Source organism: Peromyscus leucopus, chromosome 8b (genome assembly GCF_004664715.2).
Source record: "Peromyscus leucopus breed LL Stock chromosome 8b, UCI_PerLeu_2.1, whole genome shotgun sequence".
Classification (NCBI taxonomy): Eukaryota; Metazoa; Chordata; class Mammalia; order Rodentia; family Cricetidae; genus Peromyscus; species Peromyscus leucopus.
In genome coordinates this window covers 75,317,574-75,335,689 of record NC_051086.1, presented here as the reverse complement: position 1 = coordinate 75,335,689, position 18,116 = coordinate 75,317,574, and the positions used below count along the sequence as shown (strand labels likewise).

General features: G+C 43.9%; 1 protein-coding gene across 2 annotated transcripts in view; it reads left to right on the top strand.

Moving 5' to 3' along the window:
• Positions 1–18,116, top strand: part of Ca10 (carbonic anhydrase 10) — a 517,658-nt gene that overhangs the window by 476,945 nt on the left and 22,597 nt on the right. For both annotated transcript variants that reach the window (XM_028868886.2, XM_028868885.2), the window contains exon 6: positions 17,617–17,712. In XM_028868886.2, the coding sequence (XP_028724719.1) occupies positions 17,617–17,712 (96 nt within the window). The remainder of the gene's footprint in view (positions 1–17,616; positions 17,713–18,116) is intronic.

Genomic DNA, 18,116 nt, shown 5'->3' with positions numbered 1-18,116 from the left:
TCTCTTGAAATCCCATATAACTTTATACCAGACATAGTCAAACTTTGACCTGCCTGTGAAGAACTATACAGTACGTGTTTCAGAATTTAGCAACAACAAGGTTCCAGTCACAACTAGTCCTCTCCAACTTGGTAATAGCAAAGCCGCCATAGACAGCATGGAAATGGATGGTGTGAACTGATCCACAGGAATGTATTTAAGGATACTGACATCTGAATCGTCTATATTTTTTAGATGTTATACAAATGCATTCTCTTGTTCAATGTTGAAAGGTTTTCCCCCAGCCATTTAGAAATGTAGTTTTAGGACTGGGCATGTGGCTCAGGTGGGAGAAAGCCTGTCTTATATGCACAGAGCTCTGGGTTTGATCCCCAGCACCTCATAATCCAGGCATGGTATATGCCTCTAATCTCAGCACTTAGAGAGTAGAGACAAGAGGATCAGAAGTTCAAAACCACTGTCAGCTACACAGTGAGTTTAAAGCCAGCAGGGACTAAAGACCCTGTCTCAAATAAATAAACAAAAATGTAGCCTTAGTTTGTGATCTGCACAAAAACAAGATGTTGTATGAGCTTCACCTAAGTTCTTTTAGAAATACAGACTCAGGTGCCTTATTAGCGCAGTAGGGAGCACATCAGTGTCATAGAAATACAGACTCTTAGCCCTGCCCAGGCATGATGGATCTGAATCTGCTCTTTAAGATTGCCATAGGATCGTGTGCATCATGTGGTCTGACATTGCTCTCATTTGCCTGATAATTTTCTGAGAATAACAGTGATGCATGCACCTTTGATTCCTTGGCATGTGTTAAAAAAAAAAAAAAAAAAAAAAAGGAACACAATGGCTCTTGGAGCAAGGAATAAATGAATGAAGTAATGGACCGGCCAGGCTTATCATTTTTTTTAATACAAATTCCTTTACTCAATCCTGGTCTCTGCCCCCAAACTCCTAATTTCTGGCCAATACATTATGGAGGGTGGGGTTTACTGTAATTGTTCTTTAAGATGGAGAGAGAAATAAGAAATCTAGAGAAGGTAAGATCATCCCAGATTGTCTAATATGAAAGAATCATCCATTTTTTGCCTCTGGAGCAGCCTCTCAGGAGAGCTTGCTTGTATTTTTTTTTCCTTTATATTTATCTCTTCTTGTCACATTCGGCCATTCCTGTGGCCCACCTCATATGCTCACCTGTCTCAGAACCTTCTTGGTTCCTGACCTTCACCTGAAGTCGCTGGCCAGCCAGGCTAAGTTTATAAGCATGTACACACCTTTGCCTTAACTTCCCCCTGTGGACTGAGGAGTTTTCAGTTATGACCAAAAAAAAAAAAAACTTTTTAAATGATTGTGCTCTTCAAGGATACTGCGTCAGTCATCGAGGTTCGACCTCTCAGCCTCTGTGCTCTTTAAGTATATATATATATATATATATATATATATATATATATATATATGTGTGTGTGTGTGTGTGTGTGTGTGTGTGTGTGTGTGTGTGTGTGTGTAATTTTACAAAAAAAATCATAAAAAAATGAAGCATTTTAAAGTGAATAACTTCATGGTGCATAGTACATTCACAAGGTTGTACAGTTTCCACCTTTATCTAGTTCCAAAACTTTCGCTACCCGAAAAGAAAACCCCATATCTATTAAACAGTTACTCAGCACCTCTCCATTTCCCAGCCACCATCACCACCAACCTGCTTTCTGTCTTTCTGGTTTTAGCTATGGTGAGTGTCTTACAGAAGTGGAATTACAAGATTTTTACTTTTGCATCTGGCTGCTTTTACCTAGCATGTTGCTCCCATGGTTCACCCCATTTTAGCGTGTTTTAGTGCTTCATTCCTTTTATAGTTTAATCATTTTCTATTGACAATATTGTGCTGATTAGGAATGTTTGGATTTTGGTTTGGTTTGTTTTTTTGTTTGTCAACTTGATAAGGTAAGGCCATGTGGGAAGAGGGAACCTAAGTTGAGAAGATGCCTCCATCAGATTGGCTTGTGGGTTAGTTTTGTGAGGCGTTTTCTTGATTGATGATCGATGTGAGCAATGCTATGCCTGGGCAGGTAGTCCTGGATTGTATAGAAAGCAGGTTGGGCAAACCCTGAAGAGTCAGCCAGGAAGTGTAGCTTTCCTTCATGGCTCTTGCTCTGTTCCTGCCCTGAATTCCCTCCATGATGGACTGTGATTGGGATGATTAATCCAAATAACCCTGTTCTTCCCCCACGTCGTTTTTGGTCACAGCATTTGTCACAGCAATAGAGATATCTAACTAGTACAGGTACAGTCTGTCTACTCATTCACTCAGTGCTGGACACTTGGGTTGTTTCTACTTTGGGGTGCCAAGAACAATGCTGCCCTGAGCATGGCTAGACAAGCTTTGGTTGGATTAACCACTCTTGTCCTCTGGGATGCATACATCTGAGCTGAGGAGTCACTGAGTTGTATGTCAGTTCTGTTTACCTTTTTGAAGAACTGCCAATTTGTTTTCCTTCGTTTTTAATTGAGCTCTTACCTTCACCAGATACTGTACTAAAGCATTCACAGCAGTAGCCGCATGATATGTGTTTAGAGACAGGAGAGACCAGAGCACCTGAAGGCAATTAAGGAGATTTTAGGAATTTGTGACATTTCCTGCCGCTACAAACTCTTCCAGTTTCTCTTGATCTCTATATCCTACCTTAACTGTTTGCCTCTTTTTTGTGTACTGCTTTTTATTGGGGGTGGGGGCAAAGGGGGAGCAGGAAAAGACCGTGGAGAGTTCCCCATACAGCTCTAACAATGACTAACAGCAACTACTATTGATGGTGCAAATACTATTTTATATAGTAGGTATTATTACTCATATTGCAGGCTCAGTATAGAAAATTTGCAAAATTAAGAGTCATTCAGGTTCAAGTGGCAGAATCAGGATGTAATTCCCAGGCTATTTGATGTTGTCTTTCAACACACCAATACATTGCTATTTCTTGACCAGCAGTGACATGAAAGGCTTAAAACAAACTTGATATAGCCACTGGCATGGCTTCTCTTGGCCTTTGGAGAACACAGAGGGCTTGTCAGTGGTAGGGAATCATATGGTAGACCTGTCCCTGCAGGTTGACTTGGGTACTAAGCCCATATCTGGAAATTACTGAAAAATAAAATCCTAGATTATTCATCAGTAATGAGCTGAGAGCCTGTGGCATGGTATTGGACAGAGGCTACTCTCTGTGGGACACTGCCTAGACTTGTAAATGTCACCTCCGTAAGCAAAGTGGAGTGCACACATACTCCAAAGGAAAAGCTTGATGTACAAGATGCATTTTCTACACACTACAGCAGATTCAAGTCTGTCCTCTGAACATGGTACCTCTCACTCACTCTGTGGCTGGTGGGTTTTCTGAAATGAACAGAGAGTAGGAGGCTGCACTCAGAACCAGCCTAGAGCTCTGCAAGATTTAGTGAGCCTCAGACACACTGGGAGATCTTAGAACCAAGCCCCCTGGAAGAGCGGATGCAGACATCCAAGGCCCTGGAATCTCCAGTTCTAATCAGTTCCCAGGTGAGATATAAGCTGACATCACCAGTCATGGTGAGGTGGAGAGTGACGGCCAGGCAGTGGCCCAGAAAGACAACTGTGCAGACTCCAAAGACTCCCTGAACCTCTTCTGTCCTCTGGCATCCTCCTACCTATGAAAGCGTGATGTCCATGTACATTGCCTTACAAGTTTTAACACAGTGCCCATTGTGGGTAAAAGTTCAGTTTACAAACACAGGAAAACATAACACTGGTATTCAAGAAATTTAAATATGAAATAAAAGCTATCTAGAAAGTCTACTCACAGGCATTCCCCCCAAAATAACTGAAAGGAAGTACTCCAGCAAGAACCTGTATGTGAGTGCTCACACATTTTGAGTAGCCCCAGCCACTCTTGATTATGCTTAAACCCTCAATATCCATGACTGGATACTGACTGGCTTAACCATTACGAATTAGGACATGGCCGGGCAGTGGTGGCGCACACCTTTAATCCCAGCACTTGGAAGGCAGAGGCAGGCGGATCTCCAAAGCGAGGCCAGCCTGGTCTCCAAAGCGAGTCCCAGGAAAGGCACAAAGCTACACAGAGAAACCCTGTCTCAAAAAAGCAAAAAAAAAAAAAAAAATTAGGACACTACCAATAATCTCAGTTTTGTGTCCCTATGAGAAATCGGCGGGTCTTTTGCAAAAGCAGAGTGTTCCCATGTGAGTCTGTCCACCACATCTCAGCAGGTGTCCCGATGAGAAAAGTGTTTAGAACCACTGCCCCAGAAGATCAGGAGAGTCACTGACTCCATTCACATTGCTCAGGCCACACAGATGTAGTATTCTAATTCCTCCTGCCAGCCCCCAGGGCAGGGCAGAGAACTGGGCTTACAATGTGGACCAAAGCAGGTACCTCCTGTAGGCCACGTGCTCTGCAAAGCTTTGTGTTTCACTCTCTTGCCTCTTCAGAGCCCATCTTTTAGGAAGGAGCTCACAGCCTCCTGGAGACGGTGCTCTGTTTATTTAAGGCAACTGGGGGGCAAAAGGCTATGTGCTGAAGACGAAATGGGAGCCGTGTTAATTCCGTGTTAATGACAGCAGAGCAATTTTCCTACAGGAAATAACTAGTTACCTTAATCATTTTAAGTAGTTATTAACATCACCCTAAAAAGGATAGCTCTGCTTATCGCAATCCACGCACAAAGGAAATGAAGACATGAATAACCGGACCTTAAACACATTTCTGGCATCTTCCTTCTGGGTGGTATTAAACGGTATTAATCTTTTTAACCGACTTCAATCCTGAGACCACAGCCGTGTGATAAAACGTTAACTGAAGCGCTGGAAATAGAGGTGGCTTCACCAGATTTATGGTGCCAATTTACCAACAGCAACAGCACGCTGCAAGGCTGCGAGGAAGCCCATAGAAAAGGAAGACTGACAGGGAGATGTATGGGTTAATTAATAAAATGCAGATAATAGCATCGGCCTGATACTAATACTTCTTCAGAGGCTGCTCTGTATACATCTCTGGGAATAAACAAAGCTGCAATGTATTGTTGCTACTGTATCCTGTACCCCCCCCACACACACACCCCAGATAAGGATCGGAGGTGGGAAATGAAAGAAATGCAAGCAACTTCATCCAGCCTACAGTCGGATAATAAAGAAGAAAAAGGAACTGCCAAGCAAGAATAAGCAGCTCGTTGGAGGGTTTTACAGTTTTAAGACACAGGAAGTCATTTTTCCCCCTCGGTAAGGGGACTGTTTTTCTCCCCCGGGGGTAGCTGTGTTTTGTGGAAGAATCAGCATTATCATGCATGTCAACAAAGTGTATTTAGGACTTTGGGTGATGTCCCAGGGAAAAGGTTTCTGAAAGCCACAGTCCCATTCTCAAGAGGCTTTCCTTCTGTTGGGGAGATGCCCTATAGGACAGAGCAGGAAAGCCCTTGAGAAAGGTGTAGGGTAGGGTGGCACAGGAGTGTGTGTGTCTCCTCCTGTGGGGTGAAGCCTGAGCCTGCTTGTGAAAGATAAGAGAGTTCACCAGATGGCCGGTGGACAAAGGACATTTCAAGTGATAGGAAAGATGGATACAGAGGTGCAGGTGGACAGGTCTAGCCAGGAAGCCAGGGCACAGCTGACATGCGTCATTGGACACAGCAGCAAAGATAAGATAAAAGTCCTGAAGGGCCTTCAAGGCCAAGGGAAAGAGCCTAGACATTTTTCCTCAAGAAAGTGAGATGTACCAAGAAGGGTCCCCAAAGTCAGGGAGCGAAGTGTTTAGACTTAACCATCCCATTGGTTGCTATGGGGGGAAAGGCTCAAGGGAACACGGAGTTGGAAGCATCGAGGCCAGGTGGAAAGCTGCAATAATACAGACGAGGTTAACTGAATCAGTGCAGTAAAGAGGCCAGGGACAGGTGTGAGACTTGCTGGCTACCGCAGTAAAAGCCACAGGACTTCATGACTAGTAGACTCCCACAGAGTCTCCCCCAGTACCCATGTTTACAAATACACCTCAGGATGAGAGTGCACTGTTAGAGGGGATGAGGAGGAAGAACAGATCAGGGCAGAGTTCTGGGTGGCAGAACTGGGGGTTTGGTCTAGCCTGGGGTAGGCGAAGACCTGGTATATTAAATGTCATGGGTGTTCCTAAGTCTCCCTGCCCGAGACACAGTGATCTGCCCCCAGTGGTCAGCATGGCTATGTAAGGTTGCCTTGGACTGGCCTGGGCATCAGGGGTCCTTCTTCAATGACACGGGAAAAGGAACACTAAAGAGGCTCAGGCCTGGAACTAAGGTTGGGTTTTTGTTCTGTTTTCATACTTAATCCAATTATAAATCTAAGGACCCAGAAAGCAAAGAATGGCTTGTCCTGGTATCCATTCTATTCCACAGTCCTTAAAGCCACAACACTGTTGACCTCAGAAAGGCCAAGAGAGGTGTGTGTTTTGTCTGAGCCTAGGGGAGTTCTTAGTCTTTGTCTCCTGGACTCGTCTAAGGTTCTACCAGTGTAACATCCGATGTTGCAATTCTCCTTTCAGGGCTGAATTCCCCTTCCACACATCCTATCCTACAAAGGTCTCTGGAAGTTCCCGCCACCAACCATCTAGACCTTGGAGAATTAACTATTTGGGGAGAAATTAGGGAGGGTAAAGGATCCAGCCCAATGATATTCTTTTCAGGTCAGATCTTCTGGACAGGGTTGGGCAGATAGCTGTGACGTGGGAGTCATACGATGGATGGTCCTTTTCTCCCTGTTTTTCTGGGAGTTTCTTCAGTCCTTCCTGTAACACTGAAGAGGACTCTGAAAGCAAGGAGTCTGGACTGCTCTTCCTTTGGGGCTTCCACTTAAAAGCTCAGCTCTGGAACCAGGCTCTCAGCTATCAGATCCAGCCCTTTAACTTACTGGAAAAAAAAATGAAATAGTGAGACAATGGGGTAATGAAAAGGTTATTATAGGACACACTTGGGAAGCAGAAACAGGAGACTTCCCTGAGCTCAGGAGTTAGAGATGAGCCTGGGCAATGTAGTGAGACCCTCGCATGTCAAAACATTTGTTTGAGGTGTTAGTTACCCCGATTTGATCATTACACATTGTGGGCATGTATTCTATTGTTATCATATCCTATAAATATATATGTCAATATTTTAAATGTTATAACCTTATAAAATATTCATTAGATGGGTAAAATAAGGTAATGTTTATAAAAATACCAAATACCAGTGGCTGGCAGGTAATACAGAACTCATTGGGTCTTAGCAATCCCGCTCCTTTGATTTAGGGTTGCCGTCCCCACCCAAGTGTTAGCTACCAATCTGTGAAATACTGACTAAAACAGCATGTAGCTAATGAACCTCATAGCTCCACTGTGATCCCATATACTTTCCGCATTGAGCCTTCTGGAGAGAGGGGTGGTGGTGGTGGTGGTGGTGGTGGTGGTGGTAGTGGTGAATGTGTATGCATGAGACATTTTAAAAGAATTTACTTGGAGAGATGGGTAATAAGGAATGTGGGGCAAAGAATAACTTCACATCCTCGAGTAGATGCTGCACATCCAGTGTGTGTTTGGTGCTTCCTGTATAATAATTTGCATAATCCCTACAACTGCAATTTGAAAGGAAGAAAATAATAAACTCAACAGAGCAACCCAGGGAAGCCAGCCTGGAGGAGATGGCAACTTAGGAGGAGCTTTTGGTGAGCAGAGATCACTGGAAAAGAACGAGTGGTCATTCCAGGTAGAGACAAGCAGCGTGTATGAAGCTATGAGGCAAACAAAGAGAGGAAAAAGGAGCTCTACCCTCACCCCAGACAATAGGCTGCCAGTCCAGGGCATCAAGACTTGTAGATGGAACAAGCAAAATGCGACGCTCACCACTGACCCTTGTGCCGAGCCAGTTCCCGTCTCAGAAGGTTCACTGAACCCCGTGAGTTAAGTCTGGGCTAGGCAGCATGGTAAGACCCTGTCTCAAGAAAAAATAAAATAAAATAAAATATATCCCTTTGACTCTGCTTAACAGGATCTCTGTCAGATGTTGCTGAGGAGAAGAAATTGTTGGTAGTGGTCCCTTTTTCCCCATAGCTGTTATGAACCAAAGCCCTCCAGTACAAGAGGCCTCATCCACAGATATGAGTGTCTTTGGCCTCTGCCTCAAGTCTGTTGACAGTCCTGAATCTCAGAGCATATACAATTATAAGGGGACTATATTGCTTATCAGTTTAACCCTTTGTCTCTGGCATCAAGCACATGACCTGTTTACTAATGACTCCGTCACTTAAATACCTTACTTGACATCTTCATGCCTCAGTTTCCCTATCTGTAAATTAAAAGTAGTGATAATATTCTTGCATATGGGCCTTTGTGAGTATTAAGTGAGATCATGTATATGATGTGAACTGGCCAAATCTTGGCTTACATCACCTGCTCAATAATACTGGGTAATGCTGCTGCTGCTGCTGATGATGATGATGATGATGATGATGCTGTTGCCCACTGTGGATATGAGATCAGATCTGGATAGATGTGGGCAAAATGGGCAGGACAGGGCCAGAGAAAAGTGCAGCAGAGATGGAGCTGAGATCCTTCAACCTCTTCACAAGCACCTAGCAAGGACAAATGGCTCCTCAAAGTTCACACATTGAACTGGTGTCCCAGAAATTCAGAAAGAAAGGGGAATGTGATCTGGAATGATCTAGAGCTTCTCAGCAATCCCTGGTAAGCAGGAAGTGAAGTCATCTCCTCTCTCTGGCTCCAGTGTCCACACCTCTATCATGGGGATGATGATGTCTGACCACATATCAGTTGGGAGAACTGGATGAGATGACATCTAGAGTGTTTTGGGGACCCCACTAGCATATGGGAAACTCCTAATACTTGGGGACCACTGTGATTTCTCTAAGTGGAAGATAAGATGAGGGGATACAAGGAGGGGAGGGCACAACAGATGAAAAAAAAGAAAAAAAAAAAAAAACCTCAACAAAAGTCTCAAGAAAGAAAAGGACTCTGCTTGAAGAGACCTGGATTCAAGTCTAGAATCTGTTGCTTACCGCTGAATCCGTGTGGGTCCTCTATTTCTCCTGTTTGGTAGGTTTCAACACTTTCTGACCTAATCTGCAGCAGGGTTATTGTGAGGGTCCAAAGAAGAAGTTTCTGAAGAAGCCCCATAATCACAAAGCTCTCCCGTATGAGCTGGTTTCTCCATCCAGTACTCAGAACTGCTTGCAGCCAAGGCTGGTGCCCCATATTGGAACTGCAATTGCCTGACACGGCACTAGATGCAGAAGGGATGTTTCACTGTGGATGAGAACCACACAGTCCCTTCCTACCTACCTTAGGAATGCCCCGGACTCTCGTTGTAGAAAGAAGAGAGACCTTTGCCTCTAACCCTACCAATCTCCTGGCTAACCCTGTTCTGCTGGAAACAGCCTTCTCCTTGGAAAATGACAGTAGTCCCAGACAGAGCCATGACATTTGGGGAAAACCCTTGCTGAGTGCTTAGGTCTCCATCACGGGGTGAGGATGAGAAGACAACACATTGTGATCTGCCCCCGGAGAGATTAGGCCCAGTGGTTTCCAAGTAACACCACAGAGCTGTTTCATGCTCACAGACAGGCTTGGAAGGATGCTGAAGTCTTAATATAGACTGTCCACACGCCTCTTCCCAAATGCTGTCAGCAAAATGCTATCTCCACTCCTCTCCCAGGGAATATTTTGGGAGCCTGAGACAAGGGCACCATCTGGGCTTCCCTGAAGAATGGTGAAAAGAATGTGGCTTTCTTGCCTTCTGTCTTCCTTCACCACTGTCAACCCCTACTCACCTCCTAGAAGCAAACAAAACAAAATTCACCAGAACTAGCCACATCCTGTACTGAGCTGGCATCGATGATAATCAGAATACATGGGGGTGCAGCCAGAAGGACTCTCCCACCCAGGGTCCTTTGGCTTGACTCTATGTGAGAATGCAGAACACAAATGTACATCCTGGAGCTCTACAGATCCTATAATTTACATATATAGAAACTGACTGGCTTTCCTAGCTGGATAGCACCAACGCGCGCGCGCGCACACACACACACACACACACACACACACACACACACACCTCCATTGTTAACTTCCCATTGTTCTTAAAATTAAGGCAATATTATCATTGAGATCTTCAAGACTGAGTGTGATCTGTCCCTGCCTTTTTCTCCTGAGTCATCCTACCATGATGACCCTTAACCTCTGGTCTCTGACACTTCCTCTCACTCCATAGTGCCACAGGGGCTTTGCACCTCCTCCTGCTTTTCAGAGTTTTCCTCTCTTAGCTCTGTATGCCCAGCACTCTGCCTGGCACACAGGAAACATACCTAAGTGTGTGCTGAGAGGGTGAATGAAAGGCTTGGGTAGCAGCCTTTAGGACTGGGATGTTTATTTCATTTGCTTTGGGTTTGATTTGAGCCAGTCAGTGTCAAATGAAGAAGGCAGAGGTCACAAACTGGCAGTCAGGAGGACTGTGGCTGCTCTTGACCTACACACATACATCACTGAATCACAGACACACACCCCCGCCCCGCCTCCTTCTTTGTTGATAAGTCCAGTCTGATGCCGCTGCAACCCACGTATAATGCCAGCATAAGTGTGCTGCCTACTGGGACTTTGACTTATACAGCCCAATTCCATCTTCTTTGAGGGATCCTCAGCAGACAACATCCTATACTTCCTCTGAGATATGTTTATTTTTTTTTAAGAATCACAAAAGTTTGCTCCTAACAGCTCTACATTTTCTACACAAAGGCCTTAGTGTCTTAGAGGGCTTTGACTTACAAACATGATCCATTACCTCTCCTACCCAGGAAGCTGAGATGTGAGGCTCTCTTAGCCTGGGAGTTTAAGTCCAGGCTAAGCAGTATAATGAGACCCTGTCTCAAGAAAAAGTAAATAAATGAAATAAAATATGCCTTTTTGACTTTTTGCTAAGCACTCTATTCTTCTTCAGAGCCAATCCACGTGGCTAGATTCTGTGTCTTTTGATGGCTTTGGAACTGACTGGTGTGCATTGCTAGTTATTCAATATCACATTTCAGGCAATTAAAGCTTATAGTCAAGCCTGTCTTGTGGATGCTTTATCCAAATTGTTCTGCAGCTTGACTTGGAAGAGGGATGATGTTCCCGTTGCCCCACTGACAGGCAGTTAGGAGGTGAGTCATCTAAAGTAACTGCAGAATGAACAAGTGAGGGGTGTGGTACACTGAAGGTAAGGACTTAATCCCTTCTTACATGATGGAGACTTATGGCCAGGTGCAAGGAAGGCAGGTCATCTCAGTCTTGCCTGTGGTATGCATCTGCTATGAGCATTGATAGTCTGTCTTGAGTGATCAACAAGTCATGTCTCTTTCAAGTTCAGTTGCATCTAAAATAGCAAATCCATAAGCCCACATAAGTAACTACAAGAGGACAAAGTCTGTGTCAAAGTCCCTGGGGTGGCTTCACAGTGACTCAGGTGTCACACTGCTGAAAATTTCAAAGCCAGAGAAGTGGCAACAGTTTCAACTGTGTTTGGGGGTGGGGGAGTGCAGAAACTGCTCACAATGTAGTTTGTCAAAAGAACAAACTCCTAAGACAAGTTCTTCCACAGGTGTGGAAATAATTGCACCAGAATGGGTGCAAATTTGTTACAGCTGTGTGCTGTGGGATAGTCTATATGTCAAATGTGTTGCTCTGATTGGTCAATAAAAAAAACACTGATTGGCCAGTGGCCAGGCAGGAAGTATAGGCAGGACTAACAGAGAGGAGAATTGAGAGAACAGGAAGGCGGAGGGAGACACTGCCAGCCGCTGCCATGACAAGCAGCATGTGAAGATGCTGGTAAGCCACAAGCCACGTGGCAAGGTATAGATTTATAGAAATGGATTAATTTAAGATGTAAGAACTAGATAGCTAGAAGCCTGAGCTATTAGGCCAAACAGTTTAAATAATAAAAGCATCTGTGTGTTTATTTTATAAGTGGGCTGTCAGACTGCCGGGGTTTGGCGGGACCTGGAGAGAAAATTCTCCAGCTACAGCTGTGACCAAAAATAAGCAGTCCCACTGAGGCATCCATGGCTCTCTTTTTACTATTTCATTCAACCAACACACCAAATTTCATTGGCAGATTTCTCCAAAAGTGATGGGCTTTAATTCCTGGTATGAGCCCTGCTTGACTGCAATAATTATTTTAATATAATATTACTTACAGCTAATATTAATATAAGCTTTTGCATATGTAATTATAAGAGACAGTGACCTGTCTGGCCTTCAAAAGTCTCCTGGAAACGTACTTGCAAAATTACCTTGCTCTTGACTTTTTGTGAGTAGAAGTAGGAAAATGATTCTTGACTTAATTCAAAGGACCTATATAACGTTGGACTCTACTTTAATTAAAACAAAGTGAGCCTTCATTAATGCTCTGAAATATCTATCAATATCTATCTGGCACAAATGATCTGGACATGTCAATAGGATGGTTTTCATCCAGAGACAATCTCTTCTGAGGCAATGATAATGACCTGAAGAGAGGCGGGGCCCTGAGGGTGATGTGTGCTGGTAATACTGTTGTTTTTATAATACCAACTGCAGAAAGAAGCTGCTAGCAAAATTATCTTGGCAGTCAGATGATAATAAGGCAAAATAAGATATAAAAAATGAATACCCTATAGACACTTCTCTAAAAAAAAAAAAAAATGCAATCCAAACATGTCGATGGCCTGACTTTTTTCTAAGTAACTTCGAAGTCGTTAGGCCCCTCGTTCTTGTCTGTGCCTCGGCAGCCACGCATTCCTAATAAGAATCATCACAGCACCCGTTTAATGAGTGTGTACTCTGGGCCAGATGCTGCATTGGAAGCCTGCTTTATCTCATTCGTGCATTTGATCTCATTTGCATGTGGTAGTTATTTAATCAGCACAGTCATTCCTTGAGCAGTCATATTGCAATCACATTTTGCATGTGAAGAAACTGAAGCTCAAAGAGACTAAGTAACCTGGGACTTGAACCTGGGTTGTTCAGCTCTAGAACAATGAGCTGTCTTTTCCCCCTACCCAGAGCTAGGATGGGTCTGAGGTCCTGTGAGTATGGGGATGGAGGGGGAGGGGAAGGAGAATAAGTGAACACAGAGGAAAGTGTGGGAATAAGAAGTCTCTAGCTGCCGGATGCTGCCACTCATGAGAACTCACAGTAACATCAGAGGAGGTTCAAAAAGCACCCTCAGATCCCACCTTTTAATCCTACTTGGTACTAACCAGCCTCAGCCCAGAGGATGCTTCTGGAAGGATGTGGATGGGCCTCTTTACAGGAAGTACATCCTGCCTTGGCTTTCAGCAGCTTCACTATTGTGAGGCAGAAGGGCTACAGATGCTTTGGGGAAAGGACCACAGGAGGAAAGTTTGGCTTCTAAAAGCAGCTATTTTAAAGGTTTCATAGGGTGGACACCAGGGGAACATTCCAATTCTTCCATGGTGTCACCTCATCTGTTGTGATTGTTTGCTTAGATCCTGCCTGGATTCTGAAAGAGGATGCTGGTAATTTTCTTGCTTCATTCTTATGACAGTATTCAGGTGCATTTTCATTCTTCTGAGGAAGAAGCCATGGCACAGAGGGGCTGGGTAGCTGGCCTCAGATTACTCAGACATAAGAGGTCTCTGGGTAAGCCAAGCCTCAAATTTTCTTGCACCATCCTGCACCCACAGGTCACACTGTGCATTTGTTCAAACCTTAGAACAACTCACTGAAAAAAAAATTATGCCTTAAAATCCAACTAGTGTTCTCTCCCAGAGGAGAAGATCCCTTCAGTCTAGTGCTTTACATTGCCGTGATACATCTAGGGTCTCCAGTCAACGAAATGATGGATGCTTCATTTCATTTGCAGCTTTAATTGCATCTACATGTCTTAGGATACAGGAAACCATCATCACCAGGCAGATCCGTGATAATTGCCAAAGCTTAGGGTGAGAATGTGGCAGTTGGTAAATATCAAGCCGTGCTCTTCTCTGCAGAGTGTGTGCTCTTACACATAAAGACAAACTTGCTAATGACTTCTATAAATAAGTTCTCGCTTATAACTGTTGTTCCAGCAAAAGCTGCTGAAATGTAATCTCCCCTTCAAGTACAAAACACCTTCCTCTTCTCTTGACTGTTTTATGGGAAAGTGAAGTGGACCCGAATCGCTGTCACTGGCTGTGTGACCTCTCTGTGCCTTCTTTTTTATCCTTTGTCTATTTTGGGAACAAACAGATAAGCTGTGTGAGCACCTCGAGGATATGGGACCTATAGATTTCATCTCTGAACTCCTGGGGTCCAGCACAGGGTGGGCACCTGGGACCTAAGTGCTGACAGAAGTAAACTCATTTGGATGGATGGTGCTTTGGAAAAGTTTAAAGGACTATAGAAATGAAAGCATGGCCATTATATGAGGTGGGAGGGACAGACTCATGCTTACTTTCTCCCAGCCTGAAGTCTCTTCCCACTGTATACACTTACTGGAAAATGAATGCCTTGGAAGTACTTTGCCAAGCTTTCAATTTAAACAAGCCATGGTGGGCAAACTATAACCACAAATCAAATCCAGCCCACAGTACGTTGCAAATAAAGTTTTCTTAGAATCTAGCTACACCCATTCTTTCCTATATTCTCTTTGACTGTTTAGTACTAGGAACACAGAGTTAAGTCACTGTGACAGAAGCTCCACAAGCCCCAAGGATGGAAGATTCACTAGCTCACTCATTGCATTAAATGCCTGTTGCCTCTTTAAAGCTCTCACTTCATCTAGTGCAGGGAACACACACTGAGTTCTCCCCAGTAGGTAGCACTTCCCTCGGGGTCCTTAGGAAGACAGACTCAAAGACAGGGTGCAGAAGAGCGAACTGCACACACTTAACCCTGATTTCTGCAGGAGCCAAAGGCTCTATTATCTACTGCAAAAGTAAGCATTAAGTACCAGCAAGCATCTTAACAGCTGACTACTGAGTGTCTAGTGCATGCCAGATCCTGGGCTAAATGCTTTTATCCAAGCCCATGAAACCATACTCACAGTTCTAGGGAGTAGGTAGCATTACAGTCCTATGTGAAGAAGATAACCTGGGTTACTCGGATGCTCAGGGATAAAGCTAGGCTTGCACATGTATGTAGTCTTACATGATACTAAGGGTCTTCACTACCTTTGGGGATGAACCTCTGGAATTCAGACTGCTTCCTGCCAGTTCAGCCAAGCAACCCTCTCTCCATGCTTCTCATGACATCACATTTCATCATCTGGTCATGGCCTGCCTTGCTTCCTCTATCCATTTCAGTTATTTCTATCTTGCCATTGCTACTATGAACAGATACAGTGCTGAGTCCTAGGATGTTGGACATGGTTCTTACCCAAATGAAGCTTAGAGTCTAGTGAAAGATGTGAAGAACTAATCATTCTCACAATAAATGTGGAAACAGAACTGCGATGTGTGTTCCAAGTCAACAGGATTGTGATAATGACTTCTCCGGGATCCCTCTCAATGGGTGAGCCCCGAGCTGAGTTCTAAGGGGTTCATAAATAAAAGTCAGATGAAAGGGAAAGGGAAAGATATATTAAGCAGAAATAACAGACTATGCACAGGCTGTAAAGAAGGCCAAAGTATGGTATATAAGGTAGTCTGAAAGAAAGATGCTAACACATGTTAACCACTGAGCTATTTAGAGAAGTTAGGGCCTACCCAAGGGCTGGGTTCAGATGCAGGCCTTTACCTATGGGCAGTGGAAGCCATTGAGTTGTTACAGAGGTGAATGTGATAGCCTTGTCATGCTGAATGCCATCACAAGGTGACTCTCTCAGGTTTAATAAGGGGTAGAGTGTCACACAGAGAAAGGTAAACTAGAGCATGTGTGTCAGGCCTGGGAGATACATGGTCACTCTCCCAAGACATGAGTGAGAAGCACTTATCATGTACTGGTCACATACTTGTCACACGCTCCTGGAAAGGGAAAGTTATGCTTCGTAACAGAGGCTGCTCCCAACCGGACCAATGACAGAGACAGGAACAACTCACAGCAGGTGTTCATTCAGCAAGGATAAATACTTGGGAATTAACTCAAAAGCTAAATTTCAGTATGGAGCTTGGAGGAAGTTTTGACTTTGGTCCCTAGAAAATTCTAGAATGTGAATGTAGTTCTGCATCTAATCGCCTGAGTCTCAGTCCAAGACCAAAGCCCTGAAAAACATGGGCTTGAAACCCTAGCAGCACCTGAACCTCTGAGGCTCTCCATGGTCTTTTACTATCCTACCCAGCTTCTCCTTTATCATGCTTCTGATGAATGAAGTATAAATTATAATATTGTGATAAGCAAGACCCTCTATGAGTCCAAGTTTCTTTGTGTTTAATAGAAATGAGCTAGTCTTGGTTTTATCTCAGGCTCTGAGCAGTAGAATGACTCCTTCAGCAAGCGTTTGCTAACCTCCACACTGGGCTCAATCTCATGACAAACTTTAGGAGCAAGATGATGAATAGTATCCATCCCTTGAGATATTTACCTAAAGGTGGGAACAAATACAAAGCCAAGAGTTCAAAAGTAACATGGTGTTTGAGTGTGAACTCTATAACCATGAGAACAGTTTACCACTCTACACTTCCTTGACCAAGTGGTAAACCAGAATCCTAGTGTCCCCATAAATCTAAAGTAGATCGTGAAATAGAGTTTTTGAGAATCAAATGAGATGATATTACAACTGACATTTCTTTATGCCAATGTCCTATTTATAAATGCCATATTTATAAATCTCACCTCAAGGTTAATCTCTGGAGAAGGATCTCCAAACCCATTCTCCAAGCACCCGGTATACCATCCCTTGCAATACGTACCACACTTTGATTCCTACATTTATTGTAGATGACTAGTGCTCAACCAATGTTAATAGTGATCATCAATAAAGATGATGATGAGGAGGAGGAGGAGGAGGAGGATGGTGATGACTAGCTCTGACAGTCATGTTCAGCTCCCACATGTCTGTACCAGGTATCTATACAAATCATAGTTACCTGGTACAGACATGTGGGAGCTGAACATGACTGTGCCATTTGGGATGTAAGAAAGATACTTTGAATTTTCACTAGTCATGAGTTTCCCAAGGGCCAGAACCAACAGAATACATTGAGATATTTATAAAAGGAGATTTATTACAGCAATGGGTCCACCTGACTACAGCAGGTGAGAAGTCTCACCAGCACGGCATCTTCAAGCTGAAGGACTGGCTCCCTGCTCACCCCAAGAGTACCAAGAAGATTTACTCACTGCTTGTGGCAGCTGTTGGTGCTTAATAAGGAAAATTCACTTAACATACACTTTAGGGGAAATTTCCTGGGAGGGAGGAAGAACTAAGCCCCCTTGTTACCAGAACATGTTTGCAAATATGCATAGGTAGCATATTCATATGGTACATGTCCATGCATTGTACACACATAGATTCTGTCTACACCTCCCTCTGAAATTTCTTCTATTAAAAACTGTGTCCTTCCGATTGTCCTTTGGTATGTTTGCAGTCCTCCCTTGTGTCGGAGCATACACTGTACCTCACCCCTTTTGATGCTGGATTGTTCTTCTCACTCTTGACTTTCCTTCCTGCCAGGTACAACTCATCCACTATAACCACGAGCTATACACAAATGTCACAGAAGCTGCAAAGAGTCCAAACGGATTGGTGGTAGTTTCTATATTTATAAAAGTAAGTATCGCATTCTTTTATTCTTCTTGCCATCCCCCATGCCAACCGCAATATCAGTCCACAGTCTCTGTTGGGATTAAAAACATTTAAAGAAGTGATGTTAATTAATGTCCATGCCTAAGAAAGCTTCGGGGTCTTATGATTTTTATAGCCATAGAATTCATGAAAGATTCAGGGCTATGCAAGTGAGACAAAGAAGTGATAGGTTCCATTTCAGAGCTTCAGGGCCTGAAGGTTTGGGCAGCCTCTGTCCTACAGAGAAAACTGGTGCTATTTGTAAGAACAGGCTTCAGGCCACACCTACCAGTGTGGAACAAGGGTACAGTAGCAGAAGGAGAGGGGCTGGAGTGCTGATAGCCTCTAGGACTGAAAGACTATCCATCACGTGCTGCGACCAGGAGAAT